Source organism: Drosophila biarmipes, chromosome X (assembly GCF_025231255.1).
Source record: "Drosophila biarmipes strain raj3 chromosome X, RU_DBia_V1.1, whole genome shotgun sequence".
Classification (NCBI taxonomy): Eukaryota; Metazoa; Arthropoda; class Insecta; order Diptera; family Drosophilidae; genus Drosophila; species Drosophila biarmipes.
In genome coordinates, this window is record NC_066611.1 from 17,445,552 (window position 1) to 17,461,725 (window position 16,174).

General features: G+C 47.2%; 3 protein-coding genes across 3 annotated transcripts; 2 read left to right on the forward strand and 1 right to left on the reverse strand.

Annotated features, from left to right (window-relative positions):
• The first annotated feature begins 10 nt into the window (after window positions 1-10).
• LOC108021975 (ribosomal RNA small subunit methyltransferase NEP1) lies at window positions 11-1,037 on the forward strand. Its single transcript, XM_017090816.3, has 2 exons — window positions 11-278; window positions 337-1,037. Exons 1-2 carry the CDS (start codon window positions 111-113, stop codon window positions 925-927), a joined length of 759 nt encoding a protein of 252 aa, XP_016946305.1. The 5' UTR covers window positions 11-110; the 3' UTR covers window positions 928-1,037.
• A 492-nt stretch (window positions 1,038-1,529) lies between these two features.
• On the reverse strand, window positions 1,530-2,780 carry LOC108021976 (28 kDa heat- and acid-stable phosphoprotein). The gene has a single exon (XM_017090817.3). It carries the CDS (start codon window positions 2,397-2,399, stop codon window positions 1,758-1,760), a length of 642 nt encoding a protein of 213 aa, XP_016946306.1. The 5' UTR covers window positions 2,400-2,780; the 3' UTR covers window positions 1,530-1,757.
• Window positions 2,781-7,273: 4,493 nt separating this feature from the next.
• LOC108021938 (uncharacterized) lies at window positions 7,274-9,211 on the forward strand. The gene has a single exon (XM_017090765.3). The coding sequence runs from the start codon at window positions 7,295-7,297 to the stop codon at window positions 9,209-9,211; it is 1,917 nt and encodes a 638-aa protein (XP_016946254.3). The 5' UTR covers window positions 7,274-7,294.
• The last annotated feature ends 6,963 nt before the right edge of the window (window positions 9,212-16,174 follow it).

A 16,174-nucleotide genomic window follows, 5' to 3' on the forward strand; every position in this document is an offset into this window, starting at 1 on the left:
AAGGCATTTAGGAGAACCCCCCCCTAAGGTCCTACTGAACCTGTGCGTTTCGAAAAAACGTGCGGATTTTCGGGCCATATACTGGGAACCTATTTGTAATCCTAGACGAGATGGGTGGCCAGGGAAAGATGATCAACCGGAAGCGGAAGTTTGTGGGCCGCAAGGCGGACGATCCCGAGTTCGACCTGGACAAGAAGCAGTTCAAGGTGCTCCACCTGAACGCCACCGAGAAGCGGCTGATCATCGTTCTGGAGGGCGCCCAGCTGGAGACGGTGAAGGTGGGTGCATCATCTCGTGCAAGGAGGGGCGATCCTAATGCATCTTTCTTCCCCAAAGGTACACAACACCTTCGAGCTGCTGAACTGCGACGATCACGCGGGCATTATGCGCAAGAACCAAAGGGATCCCGGCTCGTGTCGCCCGGACATCACCCACCAGTGCCTGCTGATGCTCTTCGACTCTCCCCTGAACCGGGCTGGTCTGCTCCAGGTCTTCGTGCGCACGGAGCACAATGTGCTGATCGAAATCAATCCCCAGACCCGGATACCCAGAACCTTCAAGCGCTTTGCCGGCTTGATGGTCCAGCTGCTGCACAAGTTCCAGATCCGGGCCAACGACTCCTCGCGTCGTCTGATGAGCGTGATCAAGAACCCCATCACGGACCATGTGCCGGTCGGGTGCAAGAAGTACGCCATGAGCTTCTCCGGCAAACTGGTGGCCAACTGCCGGGATCTGGTGCCGCACGGCGAGGAGGGCACTGCCGGCTACGACGAGCCCGTGGTCATTGTCATCGGAGCCTTCGCACACGGCGTCCTGAAGACGGACTACACGGAGGAGCTGTTCTCCATCAGCAACTACCCACTCTCGGCGGCCATCGCGTGCTCCAAACTCTGCTCCGCCTTCGAGGAGGTGTGGGGCGTGGTCTAGGCCCGCCGATCATTGTTTTCATAGGTTAGTCTTAGCTAGTACTTAGTCTACACATATTCTCTAAAGGCGTTTCCATTAAATTGGGTGGAATTCCAAGGACTGCAACTATATTTTATGTCTTCAAATTGAAGTGGGACTAGGATTTGGAGTAAATGAGGTGCTAACGTTTGTTAAAGATCGTATTTGCAATAATCCTGCAAATGATTGATTGATTTAATTGCATGTCAAAGTCAAAATCGGATCATTCATTTGAATTCAACCAAATTAAATGGAAATTGAAGTAGTATTTAATTATAAAATATACACGCTTTTTAAGTGAATATTTCTAAGTTTAAAAAGTGGTGAGCCTTTTAAGAATACATCTATAAACATGTGCCAATATTTGTTCTTTTGGTCTAAAGTAGGTTTATATTAGGCTTTTTCCCAATTTATTTGCATTTTAAAATGTTTTCTGCCGGGAAAGCAACTTTGAGGTCCGCGGATCTTGTTTCCCCTGATTGAAAATGCAATTGAGAGCAGCGAATACCGCGGAATATATACCCATTTCCGATTACGCCGGGATTATCTCCGACCAGAAGGCGGGTCATCACCCCGTGGACTCCTTGTTTTTTACAATAAGTGGTTTATTTTTGTATAGTTTGCAGTTACAAAAGACAGGCTTAGAAAACTTGAATAATTTTGAAAGTACGCGGATGGGTTGTCCTTGATTTACGTTAATTTATGCTTAACTAATTGCCAAATAGCCCTGTTTTCTCGAGGGGCTTTCTGCGGGACTGAGAGCTCTATGGATTTCGATTTCCGGGGGGGAAGGGTTTTTGAGGATGGATTCTCTACTTGGCACCCGGCTTCTTGGTGCCCCCGTCGGCTGCCTTCTTCTCCGCCTCCCGCTTGGCGGCCGCCTCCTCGCGCTGCTGCCGGATCAGGGCCAGCCTGGCCAGATCGGCCTTAGCCTCGGTGGTTTTGCCAGCGGCATGGAGCTTCTCGTAGCGCTGGCGCGCCTTCTGCTTCTCGATCTGTTCGCGCTCGCGCCGCGACAGCTCCGGCTTGGCTCCGCCCTTGGCCTCGGACGGACCATCGTCCAGCTTGATGGCCGACAGCTTCTGTGTGGCCTTCTTGGTCACCCGGTTGGGGTTCTCGATCTCGATGAGCGAGGCCACGCCCTTTTTGGCGTCGCGCGCCTCGGCCTCCGAGTCGTCGTCGGAGTCCTCACCAGATTCCGATTCCGAGGAGCTGGCACCGGCGCCCGCCGTCGAGCGCGCCTTCTGACTGCGATTCTGGGGGACTTTGCGTGGTGCGGGCGCCTTAGCTTTGGCGGAGGAACTGGCTCCGCCACCGGCGCCGCCTTTGTCCTCGCTCTCCGAGCCGGAGCCGCTGGTCTGGTCGCTGTCCTCCTCCGACTCCTGCTGCAGCTCCTCGGGCGATGTGAAGTGGCGACTGCGACCCTTGTGGTTGACGAACTTTCCTCGTGGCATGGTGATCTCCGTGCTGATCTCTGGGCTGCCTGCGCGTGGGTGGTTTGCCTCCTGGCTGATCTCTGGACCGACTGTGGCCGGCTGTGCTGTGTCCCAATTTAACGACTGCAGAAGTCGCTGTATGCCGCGGAAATACGCTAAATTTAATCACGTTGGCCTATAAAAAAAAATTTGCACTTATTGTGTAGTGTTGTACAGGGCCGCCGTTGCGGGTGGGCGGGCAGTGTTGCAAGGTCTGCGTGGGTGAGCTGGCAGGGTTGCTCTCGATACTTGTGGGCGCCCTCTAGCGTTCAATTTGGCCAGGGCCTAACCGTTTCCATAACCGCTCAACTCAAGGCGGGAAATTTAAATTGTTAATGCTTTGCCCGGAAATGTATTCTTTTTCCTATTTTAGTTTTTTATATATGTCAGGATCAGGCCTACTAAATCAAATATCAGGAAAAATAATAGGACTAAATGAGTTGGTTCAAGAATAATACATTTTTCCATATAAACTTTATGAAGTAAGAACAAAAAATAATCAAATTTTACACTCTAACACTCTTTTTGGTTTATTTATTATATTCGAATTGTTGTGAAGAAAACTCTAATTTTAAGGAGTAAAATATTTTATGAAAAGGAAACAACTTTTAACATTTGTTCTTAACAATACATTTTAACATAATCTGTTATTTACAAGATTTACCAATTAACCATTTGGGTTTTAAGCCTTTCAAAAATGATTTTTATCTCTCTTTTATTCATTAACCTTTTAAAAAATGCAGACCTGATAATTTAAGTTGTGAGGCATAAAATCTAAACCTGATGTTGGGTCCACTTTGGGGCGTGTGCTCTGCAGGTCGTTTAAAAAAAGCCCCGAAAGCCTAAAATTAAAATAAATAAGGCACACGCGTCCGGAATTCCTAATTAGGCGTTGGCAGAGTGTAAGCTGGTGGCTTCTTTTATTGGGTCACCTCCGAAGGGGGAAAAATCAATTTTACTCTTACTCAATGATGGTGCCCAAGTGGGTTTCTCCCTTTTTCGGCCCCGCCATTTTGTCGGGCCGCTGCAACTGCAACTGCCGAGAATCTCGGGGCACAGAAATGCATCTATAGGTGGAGGTGCATGGGCACGAGATGCCCTGGGATTGGTCTGCCGCCGTGATTTGCGGGGAAACCAGTTTTCCTCACTTTCCACTGCAACTGATAGGGCGGCAATAACAGGCAGAAATCGAAGAGGCCGAGGCCCGTGAGCCGAAAATCGAACATTTGCATATTTGTGTCAGCGCACATTCCTCGATATCATGCATCTCATTAGCGGAAGCTCCCGCATATAACTTATTGATTTGTGCGGCAGAAGGCGGGAAAAAAGACCAAAAATATAATATACTCGAAAGTTTAATGCACGAATTAATTATGAATTCCGAGGGTGCCCGCCACGAAAGCGGCAAACAAAATTAAAAATCCAAAAATTCACGGTAATGCTGTTCTTCCTCGCCCCCTCCCCCCCACTGCGAGCGCATGCCAATGAAAGTTCTTATTTATGGCTATTACGCCGGCGAGATGCTGCTGCCCTGCGGCACTCTTGCACCTAGAAAGTGCGCCATGCAAATGAGAAGAAATTAGTTAATGGAATTCTAATTGCGTATACGCACTTTCAGCTGCGTGCGTCAACTTTTTAAGCCACTCTATAAGATCGCCGGCTGTATTGGAGATATGCGTGTACCCGAGGGCCTGTGGGCTTGCAGGTGGGGCAGCTCGTGGGTGTGGGAGGTTCGAGCCCTGGCGAAGGCGAGTAAGATCCGAACATAAAAAATATTTAAATATTACATATAAAACATATATTTAAGAAAATATATTAATTAGACACAAATACATTTTAAAAATAAAGCAGAACATAAAATATTGCAATGCTATAAAACAAGTTTTTGCAAATATTACCTATATTGTATGTTTAAAATATTTGTAATTGCACAATTAAGTGATAAAATAAGTGATCCTTAAATTTTAATCAATAACAAAATATGTTTAAATATGTATATATTTATAAAATATTATAAATTTTATATACGTATATTTATTTTTACACTTGCCTTGCCTTTTTTCCTCCTAATTTCCAGTTGTTTCATACTTACTTAATATTATAATACATTTAAGGGCAATTTTTTTTAAGAGCTTATAACTTTTTTAAAAATCAAAAAATATTTGTGTGCTATTTTTTTGTAAACAATAGTAAGTTATGCAAATGACTTACATAGCTTACTTTTATCCAACTCCCATATCTATTTTATGTGGCTGAACTTCTGGCAGCCACTGTGTGCGCTTGGACAACGGACGATTCTCCGGCTGGGCTGCACTTCACTCCGCTCCGATACGATCTGAGATACCTGTAGTATGTGGCAGGCACTGCGATGTCTCCCCCAAATGGGTCGATGACAGATTGCGGCTGGTGAGGCTGATTGTGATAAAAATAAGGCGAGCACAGGCGAATCGAACTCCCGCCCAATATCGTTTGGTGAACTCGCAGTTCTTTCCATTTCACCGGGTTCGGCTGCGCTGGGCCTGTTTCCATTGGCCCGGGTGTGTAATCAGCACCTGATATCAGAACAGAGCGGAACAGAACCCACGACAAGAGCCAGAACAAGGTGTGTAGTTACTTGTCACTGCTACTGTTGCTGCTGCCGGTGTTGCTCGCTGCTGGGGATGTTGCTGCTGCCGCTGATGTTGCTGCTGCTGCTTGGTAACGTGCGTGACATGCGAGTAAAAGCTGCCGCAGACTTGCTTTATTATTATATCGCCATTATTATGCGCAAGAGCAACACTTATTTATCTCCGCGATTAAGCACATCTCTTCGCTCTGGCAATTGATTTCTGCCCGGGCTTTGTCTTGTGCTCTATTTAAAAAGAAGCTATTGTAAAAATGTATTTAAAAAAAATATTAAATAATATGTTTATTTAATTCATTTTAATTGATTAAATAATTAACCCCTTATTTTTCACAGACTTAATGTATATATGGATGGCTAAACTACAATTTAAAAACTTAAACTTAAATGTTCTTTAAATTTGAATCAATAGAAAAATATGTTAAAATATGTATATATTTATATTATATTTTAAATATTTGTATATATATTTACTTATATTTATATTAACTTTGCTCCTCCAAAGGTAAATCCTTAAGCCTCTTTGGCCTATGTTCCATCGCTTTTGGAGAGGGCATTTCATCTGCGCCCTGCTGGCCAATCCAAAGTTCCTCAGCCCATGTTGGATTCTTCGGCGGACCTGGATCACACCCAACTATTTGGCCCGGGGCTCCTCTTCTCGGGCCCTGGAAATTTACGATGCTTCATTAGCATTCACACGGAGTGGACAGTAAATGGCCGCAGCTCGGCCACGATGTCCCCGTCGAGAGGGCGACTGTTGTTGTCTTCTCTGGCTGTTGGCTTAGTCCAACTGACTTAAGTTAGTCGGACTGACTGGGGTAAAAAATAGAAAAAGCGGAGAAAAAACGGCGCGGGTCAAACTGTGATTTGGAATGTTTATTGGCTTTTGTTGGCCACATCGCTAAATGTCTCTTTTTTCGGGCCTTTCATAAGCGCCAAATTCAATAAATTAATTTCGTTTTTGGCTCGGCGGCGTAGAAACTCTAATCCCGCTAAGAAATCCGCTTTGTGCGCTCTTTCCTCGCTGGTTTTTAGTTTTTTGCCCCGACTTTCCGTCTAAGGTCAATTTCGCTTTCTATACTCTTTGCACAAATGGGGTATAATATATTATGGTATTTATAGTATGAGATAAATAATGTAATTTACTATCATTTGGCTTTTGTGAAAGGGGATGTTTTCAAGAAGTCTTGAAGACTAACGAGAAGCTTACTTAAGGTACTACCATTTTTTAAGAGATTTAACACTGTTATATTCATCTTTGGCATCTTTTTTTAAGAAAGTAGGGTATCTACTTTTCAGAACTTGACCCCCCGCTGCGGGTCTCCATCGCTGAACTTTCGCACCACGTGTGACTTAACCTTTTGTGGCGGAGCATGTGGAAATGCCAATGCCAAAACAGCAACTCCCTTTGTTCGTTCTTTGTTCTTTTGGATAAATCATCTCTGGGTGGAAATAAATCTTCGAGCAGGTTCAATGGTGGGCAGGAGTGTCTGGGCTTTGAAGTTGGTCAATAGAAACACTGGATCTATTTTTGAAAACAGCGGAATCGGTGCGGAATGTTCAACTTTCCACTGCCAAAAGAAGGGTTGGGACTGCTGCACTGCGGGAAATTCGGTGGCCTTTTAGAGGATCTCTATAAATTATTCCTTAAATAGGAGTAAGGGTAATACTTTCATCTACGTTCTCTTTGAGGCTTAAGAACGCTTTCATAAGAAGATATACAAACCAAAAATGTTGTTTTTTTCATTACCACTCTAACATTCTTTAATGTGACCATCAAATTGATCTAGTTGTTTACCTATCACCTCGGCTATGCTAATTTTCTCTCCGTGCCAATCGATCCCAGCCTGGGTGACCCACAAAGGGCCCTTTTGGCAGAAACTTTCATCCGCCTCGGCGCGGGGTTATTAATGATCGGTCGATCCATTGACCCCAACAGAAAGTCAAAAGCCAAAAGACATCCAAAACGGGTTCTCGGAAGAAAGCCCCCGAGAAGCTAGTCGATCTGCGCCGCGATGCCGGGCTGAGCTGATGAATAATTCAGGGCCCTCGGGTCCGGAGGAAACCGTAACCGGCCAATCTGGCCAGCATCTGTGTCTGCTGCCGCGTTTTTGGCAATTAGCCGATGGGTCAATAGGTCCGCGGTGCGCGGCACTGCGAGCTCATATAAGCCGGTCGCCGATCGTCGGCTAGCTCAGTCATAGACGAGATGAGGAGCCGCTGCTGTGTGTGGGCCTTGCTGGCCCTTTGGATGTGCCTGCTGGCCGCCGGGGCCACCGGCGAGACCATGATCGAGGTGGACGAGAACGGGGACGAGTACGAGCTGAAGCGATTCTACATCCAGGGTCGTCAGCTGCGCGGCGACGGCAGCCAGTCGCAGTGCGTGGTCACCAGGAGGAAGCGGTCGGGTCGCGGCATTCAGGCGGGTGCCGTGGCACCAGGATCAGTGTCGGTCAGCTCCCAGCCGCTGACGGTGGAGAGTCTGCCGGCCAAGGAGCACCGCGAGGGCGGAGCCGTGCTGCAGGAGGTGGAGAACAGCAACAGGCGCTTTGTGGCCCTGACGGGTGTTCACCTGGAGTCGCCTGTGCGCCAGGAGGAGCAGCATGAGGCCGAGGAGAACGACGACGACGATGACGAGGGAAACGAGGGGGACGAGGACGAGGCGGAGGAGCAGTCCGCCAAGTCGCAGTCCAACTATGTGCCCGCCGCCCTGGCCCTGCCCCTGCAAAGCCAGACCACTGCCGCGCATCTCAAGCAGGGCGTCAGCGTGGTGGCCAACGCCGCCAGCCATGCCAACGTGGGCGAGGATGCCGGCATCGTGGTGGTCCAGTCGCACCAGCCGCCCAAGGTCAATCCAGACACCCATGCCGTCTTCGAGCTGAAGCCCGTCCAGCCGGACGTGGACCACCACCACGCGGCGGTGAGCTTCTACCCGTTCGTGCAGCCCTGGGAGGTGGTGGACGAGCACGAGGATGACTACGATGAGGATGACTACGATGAGGAGGACTACGACGACTTCTACTACGGCGGCAATGGCTACTACAGGGATCAGCCTGGCTTCCATGGGCTGGGCGCCTTCGAGGAGGAGATCATCACCGAGGATCAGCCGGTCACCACGATTGCCAGCTGGACCACTGGCGAGGATGACAGCGATGTTCGTCCTGCGGCCAGCAAGCGACCCAATCAGAAGAACAGGAACAAGAACCAGAAGAACAAGAAGAATCAGCACCAGAGGATCCAAAACCAGAAGAACAGGCGACAGCAGCAGAAGAAGCGCCAGGAGGAGGCTCAAGCGGAGGAGCAGGCTGCGAAAAGGAAGCAGAAGAAGCCGCAGCCGCAGCAGGACAAGGACCAGAAGAACAAGCAGGATAAGGATCAGAAGAAGAAGAAGCCTGAGGAGAGTGCTGACAACCAGGAGGTGGGTCAACTCACCCCGGTGGATGTGATCAAGAAGCCAGTGGCCATGGAGGCGACTTCGGCGGTGGCGGCCTCTTCTGCGACTGCAAGCACTAGCGGAAGCAATTCTTCGGCCAGCAATTCTACAGACCAGAAGAAAAAGAAGAAGAAGAAGCCAGCCAGCAGCAGCAGCAGCAGCAATCTCGGCCAGCGCAAGACCAAGAAGAAGAAGAAGCAGTCCAGCAGCAGCAGCATCTCCTCCAGCAGCAACAGCAAGAGGCGTCGCCGGCCCAGCAGCAACATGGGCTCCTCCTCCGGCTCCTCCGGCGGCAGCTCCTCCATTGGAGGCTATCGTCGCCGCCGGCCGCAGCAGCAGTCGCAGCAGCAGCGTCGCCGCAAGACGCAGCAGCAGCAGCAGCAGCAGAAGCGCCGCCGCCAGCAGCAGCAGCAGCAGAAGCGTCGCCGCCAGCAACAGCAGAAGCGCCGGCGCCAGCAGAACCGCCAGTTCTACGGCAACGAGCCCATCATCAACTGCATCTACATCAACAAGGACCCGCCGACCACCACCACGCCGCGTCCCTTCTGGAACCTGCTGGGCCGCCAGTCGGAGGCGGAGACGGAGTCCTCTTCCAAGTCGGCGGAGCCCGGCGCGGAGTCCTCCGAGGAGTCCCAGGTGGACCCCGTGGCCCAGCAGGCGGTTCTCCAGGCCGTGCGCCGCAACTTCGGCGACTTCGGCGGCCGCAAGCGCACCAACCTGCGCTTCGTCGCCTAGATGACCAGCTGACCAGCTGACCAGCTCTCCCCACAAGCCGCACTTTTTTTTTGCCTATTTATTTATTTATTGTAATACCAATCATCAACACATCTACTTTTTTTTTGATCGAACTCGATGAATGTTTTATTTCGGAAGAGCCGCCTCTGGCGCGGCCTGCACTGGGCCTTATTGATTTCTGGCCCAAAGGGGGTGGCAGGTGGATGGTGTTGCAGGACAGGCCAGAAGAGAAAAGAACAGGTGTGTAACCTGAATCTGTCGCCCCCTGAAAGTGGTGTGCTACACGCGGAGAAAGTGGGGTACGGTACTAATAAAACAGTATGAAAATATAAGAAGAGATCTTATATTAGCAACCTAGCATTAAAGAACTTTCTTTTGGTATTAGAGCAACTAAGCAACGACTTGGTACAACCCGAGTTACAAGTGTTTCTCCCAGTGTACAGGCCTCCTCGGCTGGCCGCGTTGTCCTGGACAAAGTTGAAGTCACCCCCGAGAGGAGAACTCCGGATATATGCCTCACTGCACAGGGCAAACAGTGCTGGGTGGGAGGTCCGGAGCAAAGGGTTGCGGACCAGGGCCTGCTCTATGTCTTCCGCCAGTAGATGGCGCTCTCTCAGCGGAAATCGCGCCACCTATGACCCACACTCCTATCGAATAAAACACAGAAAAGAACCACTCACAAGCTTTAAAATATTTCTGTGCTTACAAACACCTAAATATTTATTTCCTGATTGTTGAGGCTTAAAAAATTAATACATAGAACAATAAAAACAAATTACTTTTGGTTAGCTAAGAAAAACTATTGAATTTAAAGAATAAGATTTTATCTCTATGAATTTTTTATTTATATAAAGTACCTATGGTATTTTCTTTCAGTGTACGCGCGGGCTTACGGTGACTCACGGCGATATTTCGGATCGATAATTCCGTGTCCAGCAGCAGCAGCCAGGCAGCTGTGTTCGCACATATGTACAGCGGCACATAGGCAAGAGCGCACATACACTCGCGTATCCACAAGATACAAGACCCACACTCGCGCAGAAGATTACCCGCGACGGTCTGGCTTCCGCCCACTGGGAGAACGGGGGAGTTGGCAGCTTTCTGTGTTGTTCCTTTTGCGTTGCTGTTTGCTGGACAAATAAAGAGCGTGTGCACACAGGACCAGCGGAAAATCAGGGGTGGATAGCGGGTGGCTCTGACGTGGCAGCAGGCTAGTGGAAAAGTGGGTGTGGCCGGGATGTGGACTCGAGCCAGGAGCAGGCAGTTTGGGGATCTGGGGATACAGCGCCAAGCGATGGTCGTTAAAAGGCAAAAAGGGAGTAGAACAGCAGAGCAAAAGGCTCTCTAATCTCCTGCAGACATGCCCAGTTAGGGGCTCATGTCATGTGCGTAGGGGCAGATCCCTGGGGAAGTGGTTGGTTTCTAGTACAAGCTAAGTTAATACAATGAGGATTTAGCAATAAAAGTAGTAAAAAGCGGAATTTTTAACGAATTTATTCAGCTAATATGTAGCTTAAACCCCTTTATTTCCTTTTTTATTTTGATATATTTGCGACTTTCTTTGCCTTTCTCACGACTCTGGGTTTTCCCTTAAGCGGGGAGGTTATATTTCGAGGGTTAGTGTTATTGATATCGTGCGACATTTGCAACATTACTTTTTGTTTGTAGTCTATCTACATTTTGTTGGTTACATAAAACTAAGAAGGACTCTATTCTGAATCCTTGGATGCCCAGGAAAAAGAAGCAGCAGATGTCCGCTGGCTCCCCTGATTTATGGACCCACTTAAGGTCAGTCCCTGCTAGTTTATATCTTTTTTACTTTCCACTCCCCTTTTTAAGCCATCAAATAAAACACGGCACAGAGAAAAATGGATAGTTAGTTAGAGGTTCATTTAAAAAGATCAGGTTGTAATATAAATGTATATAAAAATTGGATGATTTATAAAACCCTATTTTGTGTTGAATATTTGTTATTAACTCAATTATGCTATGTTAAAACACCTTATTAATATATATTTAGTATCTTGTACCATTTTTCTCACTGCACCTCTGCTGGCCACTCGTTCTTGGCCCAAACTGCCGAAAAGGTGTGAGACGCGGCGGTCAACAACAGATTGTCGGGACAGATGTTTTGGCTGATCCTTTTCCCCGGCTCGGGCTCTCGAGACCTAGTTACTCAATGATTTGTCCGACTGTGGGCGTGCTGGGGACCGCCATAAAACACTCGAGCCGCGGGGGTGGGGGAGAAAGGTGCGCCTACTTAGTCGTAATTGGTCGCCTAATTGGGCCATTGGCACGAGGCGATGATGAAGTGCATCCAGGCAGGCAGTCCGTTTCAGCTGCCCTTCTCGGGGCCTGGGCTAGGGATGCTGCGGCCAGGCCGATGGCCAAGTTAATTGCAAAGCCCGATCTCAGCTGTCAGTGCACGGAGAAAATCTTCAAGTATTCAATCAGTTATTTATTGTGAGATTTTAAAATGTATTTGTAAAATAAGAGGGCTTATTAATTAATAATATTTAAGGAGAAAAAACACATATACCTATTGTATATTTTGTTTATTCACTGGACATCAATAGGTATTTCGTTAAGTATTAAAAACTAGAGATGATAAAAATCAATTTATTTTCTGAGTGTATAACCATATTATTGGTTTTGTTTTTTTACTGATCAAAGGCTCTTTTCCCCCAGTGCTGGCCCAAATTGGAGCCAAAGCTGGACTCCTTTCGAGGGCAGGCACGAGCCAAGAAACCGCAGAAATGCAGCTTGCATGGGGAAAAGGACAAAGGAGTGGATGGACGGCCAGGAACAGGTACCGCCGCATCATCATCATCATCAGCGCTGCAAACGGGGAGCAAAAACCGAAATGGGAACGGCCAAAGATCCTGCAGGAGGACAATGACGCTGCCGCTGATGTGTTGCAGTTGCAGATAGAACTGCCAAAGGGGGAGATCCTCGATTCCCGATCCCCGATCCCCCATCCCCGATCCTCGCTTATTGAGCGGCACGTGCCCCTCGCTTTTCGTTTATTTACGAGTGGCGATCATGTGTGGCAGGGATGCAGCGCGTGCGAGGATCCTGCGCCCGACCCATGGATGCACCTGTTCGGCGGTCCTCTCCTGTCCCGGCCCATTAGGCCCGGCAGTTGGGGTCGGGGCCTCGTTTCCAGGGAAACAGGTTCAACGATCGCTACCTGTTCAGCGCTCCGAGCTGCAGCATCAGGATGTCGCGGCAGTTGCCAAGGCTGCCAGTTGCCGGGACAGTTGCAACTGCAGCAGCATCTCATTTGGCTTTGGCAGGGGAATATGTGCCCTTACTTCGCAGAATGACTCACCTATAAACTGCATCTTTCAGGCTTCTTCGTTATAAAGTGTTTTAAGTAGAATGTTACTAAAAATGGGAGAGCAGCTGTATGAAAACAAGGTGTTTTAAATACTAAATCAAGAAATGTATCATAAAATACATTGAAAAACCCTCGTTGAAAAACCCATCTAGGGATTCTCCTAGCCCCCTCCCCCATCAAGAAACCGATGTCACTGTCCCTCCAAGAAAACTTGTAAGTCAATCGAGATCCTGCTGCCCCGAACCCCATCCTAGAACCCACAACTGACGCTCCGGAGGGCAGGAAAATTAAAGGTAAGGCATATACGATATGACACAGGGTTCGGGCAGAGGAAAAGGGAACGAGGAAGACATGTGCATGACTGCTTAATCTAATTTAACTGCAGTGCCGGGGACGTTTTAATAGGAAAAGACGGGAAAAGAACGAGAGCGAGTAAAAAATAAATAAAAGCGGCCAGAAGTCAACCCTATGCCAACTACCAATGTAACATCGAGAAGAGGGCCCGAAGAAAATAAGGAAAACCTGCGGGAATGCCAAGGGCCAGGACAGTACAAAGGCAATTAAAGAAAAGACGATGATGACGATGGCGATCCCATGATGAAGTCGATGATGGCCATGCCTCAGCAGAGGCAGGGCACACTCAACCGCAGCGCCGGAAGTGCACACAAAGAGATGCGGATAGCTAGATACGGGAAGATACTCCGATACTGCAGATACCCAGATACCCAGATACTCCAGATGAGCAGCACCCTATATATAAGCAACAAAAAAGGAAGGAACGAAAAAGGGAAGGGCGCCCGAGAAGATCAAGTCCAAAGTCGGGGGCATCTCGGCGCTGCAGTTGCAGTTGCATTTCGCGCTTGAGAGGGCACGTGCCCCTGCTCACTCGAAGGGCGAACCCACATGACATTTTCTACCTCCTCAGCCCGAGCCCACTCCATGCCCCCTTCTCGGCCACATGAAGTACATACATGTACAGATGGTGGCCAAGTCTGGGGACAGCGGGTCCAGCTGCTGGCCACAGAAGTGCTGGATATGGTGCTTCTCTCCTTTGCAATGGGGGTACTGTAGTGCCTTAACATCTCTGTATCTTACTGAAATTGTATGGTATCTTGGGTATCCGCTTCCTTGAAATGCATAGATATTTAAATACATGACATTATAATTATTTAGAAATATTTTTTAAGAGCATTTCAAGAACTAGTTTTTCACACATTCTTATAAAACCCAAAGAATCAATAGAAACACTTCAGAAGCGACCTGTAGGGTTGGTACCAAGACCCTAGACTTACTCCTGGAGTTGTTCCCACCACTCGAATGGATGGTTTTGGGAGCCCCGAAAACAAGGACATGGCTTCTCGCCCCGGCCTAATCAGCTTAGGAAGCCTCGAATTAAAGGAAGAAGTTCCACAACTGCCCCTCGGATGCGACTCAGACCCACATGTAACACGGTCAAGTTCCCAAGTTGACGTTGCACTATCAAGATGGTGACGAACGCGGAATGATGTGTTATGGCAGCTGGTCGTTTTTTGGTCAGGGTTCCGTAATTTCCTTGGCTTCCTTCTCGTCCTTCCGCTTTTCTGCCTGTGTTTGTGTTCTTTTCCAGCATTTTCTTCGCCCTTTTCACAGGTTTGTGGGCATCGCTCGAGCGCCCCAGTTGATTTGCCAGTCGTCCTCCTAATCTCGCCCGTGCCATAGTATAACTAAGTATAACGTCAGCTGGAAGAGTTACTCCAGAGGTCTCCGAGGCTCGAGATCCTTGGCGTGACATACGTTCAAGAGACTGAAAGAAATTTTAAATATGCCTTATTTTTACCAATTTTGGAACAGTGTTGGTAAATGAATTACAAAGCAAAGTTGCACAAGCGACATCTGCTGGAATATTTGGAGAACTTTTTTTTTAGTATATAATGGATATTTTGATAGTCTAGTTTATCATTTCTTGTTGTGACTTCATTATATGGCATGGTAAAATATTTTAGTATTATTTTTTAATTTTTATATCAAAAAGTAGTCATTGATTTCTGATGAAGAACTTTTTTATACGTTTGCCATAGACTATCATATTGTATCAACTTGTTTTCAAGTTAAAGTATCTCTATTTTCTCCCAGTGCCGTAGCCGTTACAAGTCGAGCGACAATCGACACACGACAATTCCCCGCTCCTGCGTTTCGTAAATATCCACGCCTTATCGAGGGACCTCCTTCCATTCCCACTTCCATTCCCACTTCCAATTCCACTTCCACCTGGGGCGCACAACTGTCTTGGTCTTGGGCGGCTGTCTTCGGTCCGCTGAGCAAATGGCGGGAAAGCAATCCCAACCAAGTCCAGCCCATATGGCAAACGATATAGACGTTCTTATCAGCGGGAGAAACAGAGCCACCGGCTCCCATTTGGGAACTGCTCGGGATCTCTGGGGTTTGTTTTTGTTTCGTATTTTTTTTGGGGGACCCATGCGGGTCCCATGAAAAGCTCCGGTGATAACCGTTTAGCTGGGCGTGGGAAAATGCCGGGAAATGCCTGCTTATCTGGAGCGCAAGTGTCGTCGTCTGAATCGACATGCAAATGTGGGTGGATTATCACCTGGAAGGTGTCTTCATTTGTGCCCAAGGAGATGTTCAGAGTAGCATTTGTTATTTCACGGGTCTTGATTTAGTTTTTTATTATTTATTACCTTCAGTTTGTGTTTATTTTATTAATAATTTATTTAAAGTGTCCTATTTTAAATTAAGTAAAACTGTTACCAAAAAGGCAACAAATTTTGGGGTGATACTTATAAGAACTAAAGAATTCCAAAAGATACGAGAGCCTATAATACAGATGTATCTCACTGAATCGCATTTGTCGGTCCTCGGCTTTGTACTAGATTCATTGCTTGCACGTGATAATTGCATCGTTTTCGTTTTCGATTTCGTTTCATTTTCTCTTATGATTTTAATTTTTATCTCGTTTTTACATAAGTGACTTAAGCAATCAAGTAAGCTTTAAAATATATATTTTTACCAAAATCGTAAACTATCAAAGCCCAAGCATAGACTTACCACCTGCTTCAAGCTTAACAGAGATTTAGGTGTTTGAATTGGCAGACTCTTCGTGTCTGGCTTATAAATATACATACACATACTTTGTATAAAATATATATTAAATCCGAAAGTCTTTCTAGCGTAAAGAAAGAAAAGGAAAACGAAACTAAAGCATAAAGAGCTGGAAAAGTGTTTCCTAGGCGGAAGAAAATACGGATATGTGGTACAAGTTCAATGCAACTCGCTTTCCGCCCAACAATTATAAATTTGTTATGCGATTTGTAGTGTCAAAAATAAGATCATGCAAAAAATTATGATGCACCCTTACAAAAAATGCGAAAATTTTTCAAAAAATAAATTTTCCTGAAAGTGATGAGGATCGTTAGCATAGGAAGCGAGCTGCTCAGAACAGTCGGTCTTTCGGTTGTAGGCCTCGATTTGGCTAAACTACGACTAAAAAACCGTAGGAAAAATCGAATTTTTGACAGAAATCCGAATGTCGTATTTTTGACAAAAATCAGAATCCAATTTTCGCCATAAATATTCAGTTTTTGCGCTGCTATTCAAAAAGTATTCGTCTGATCGTGGAATGGCATACC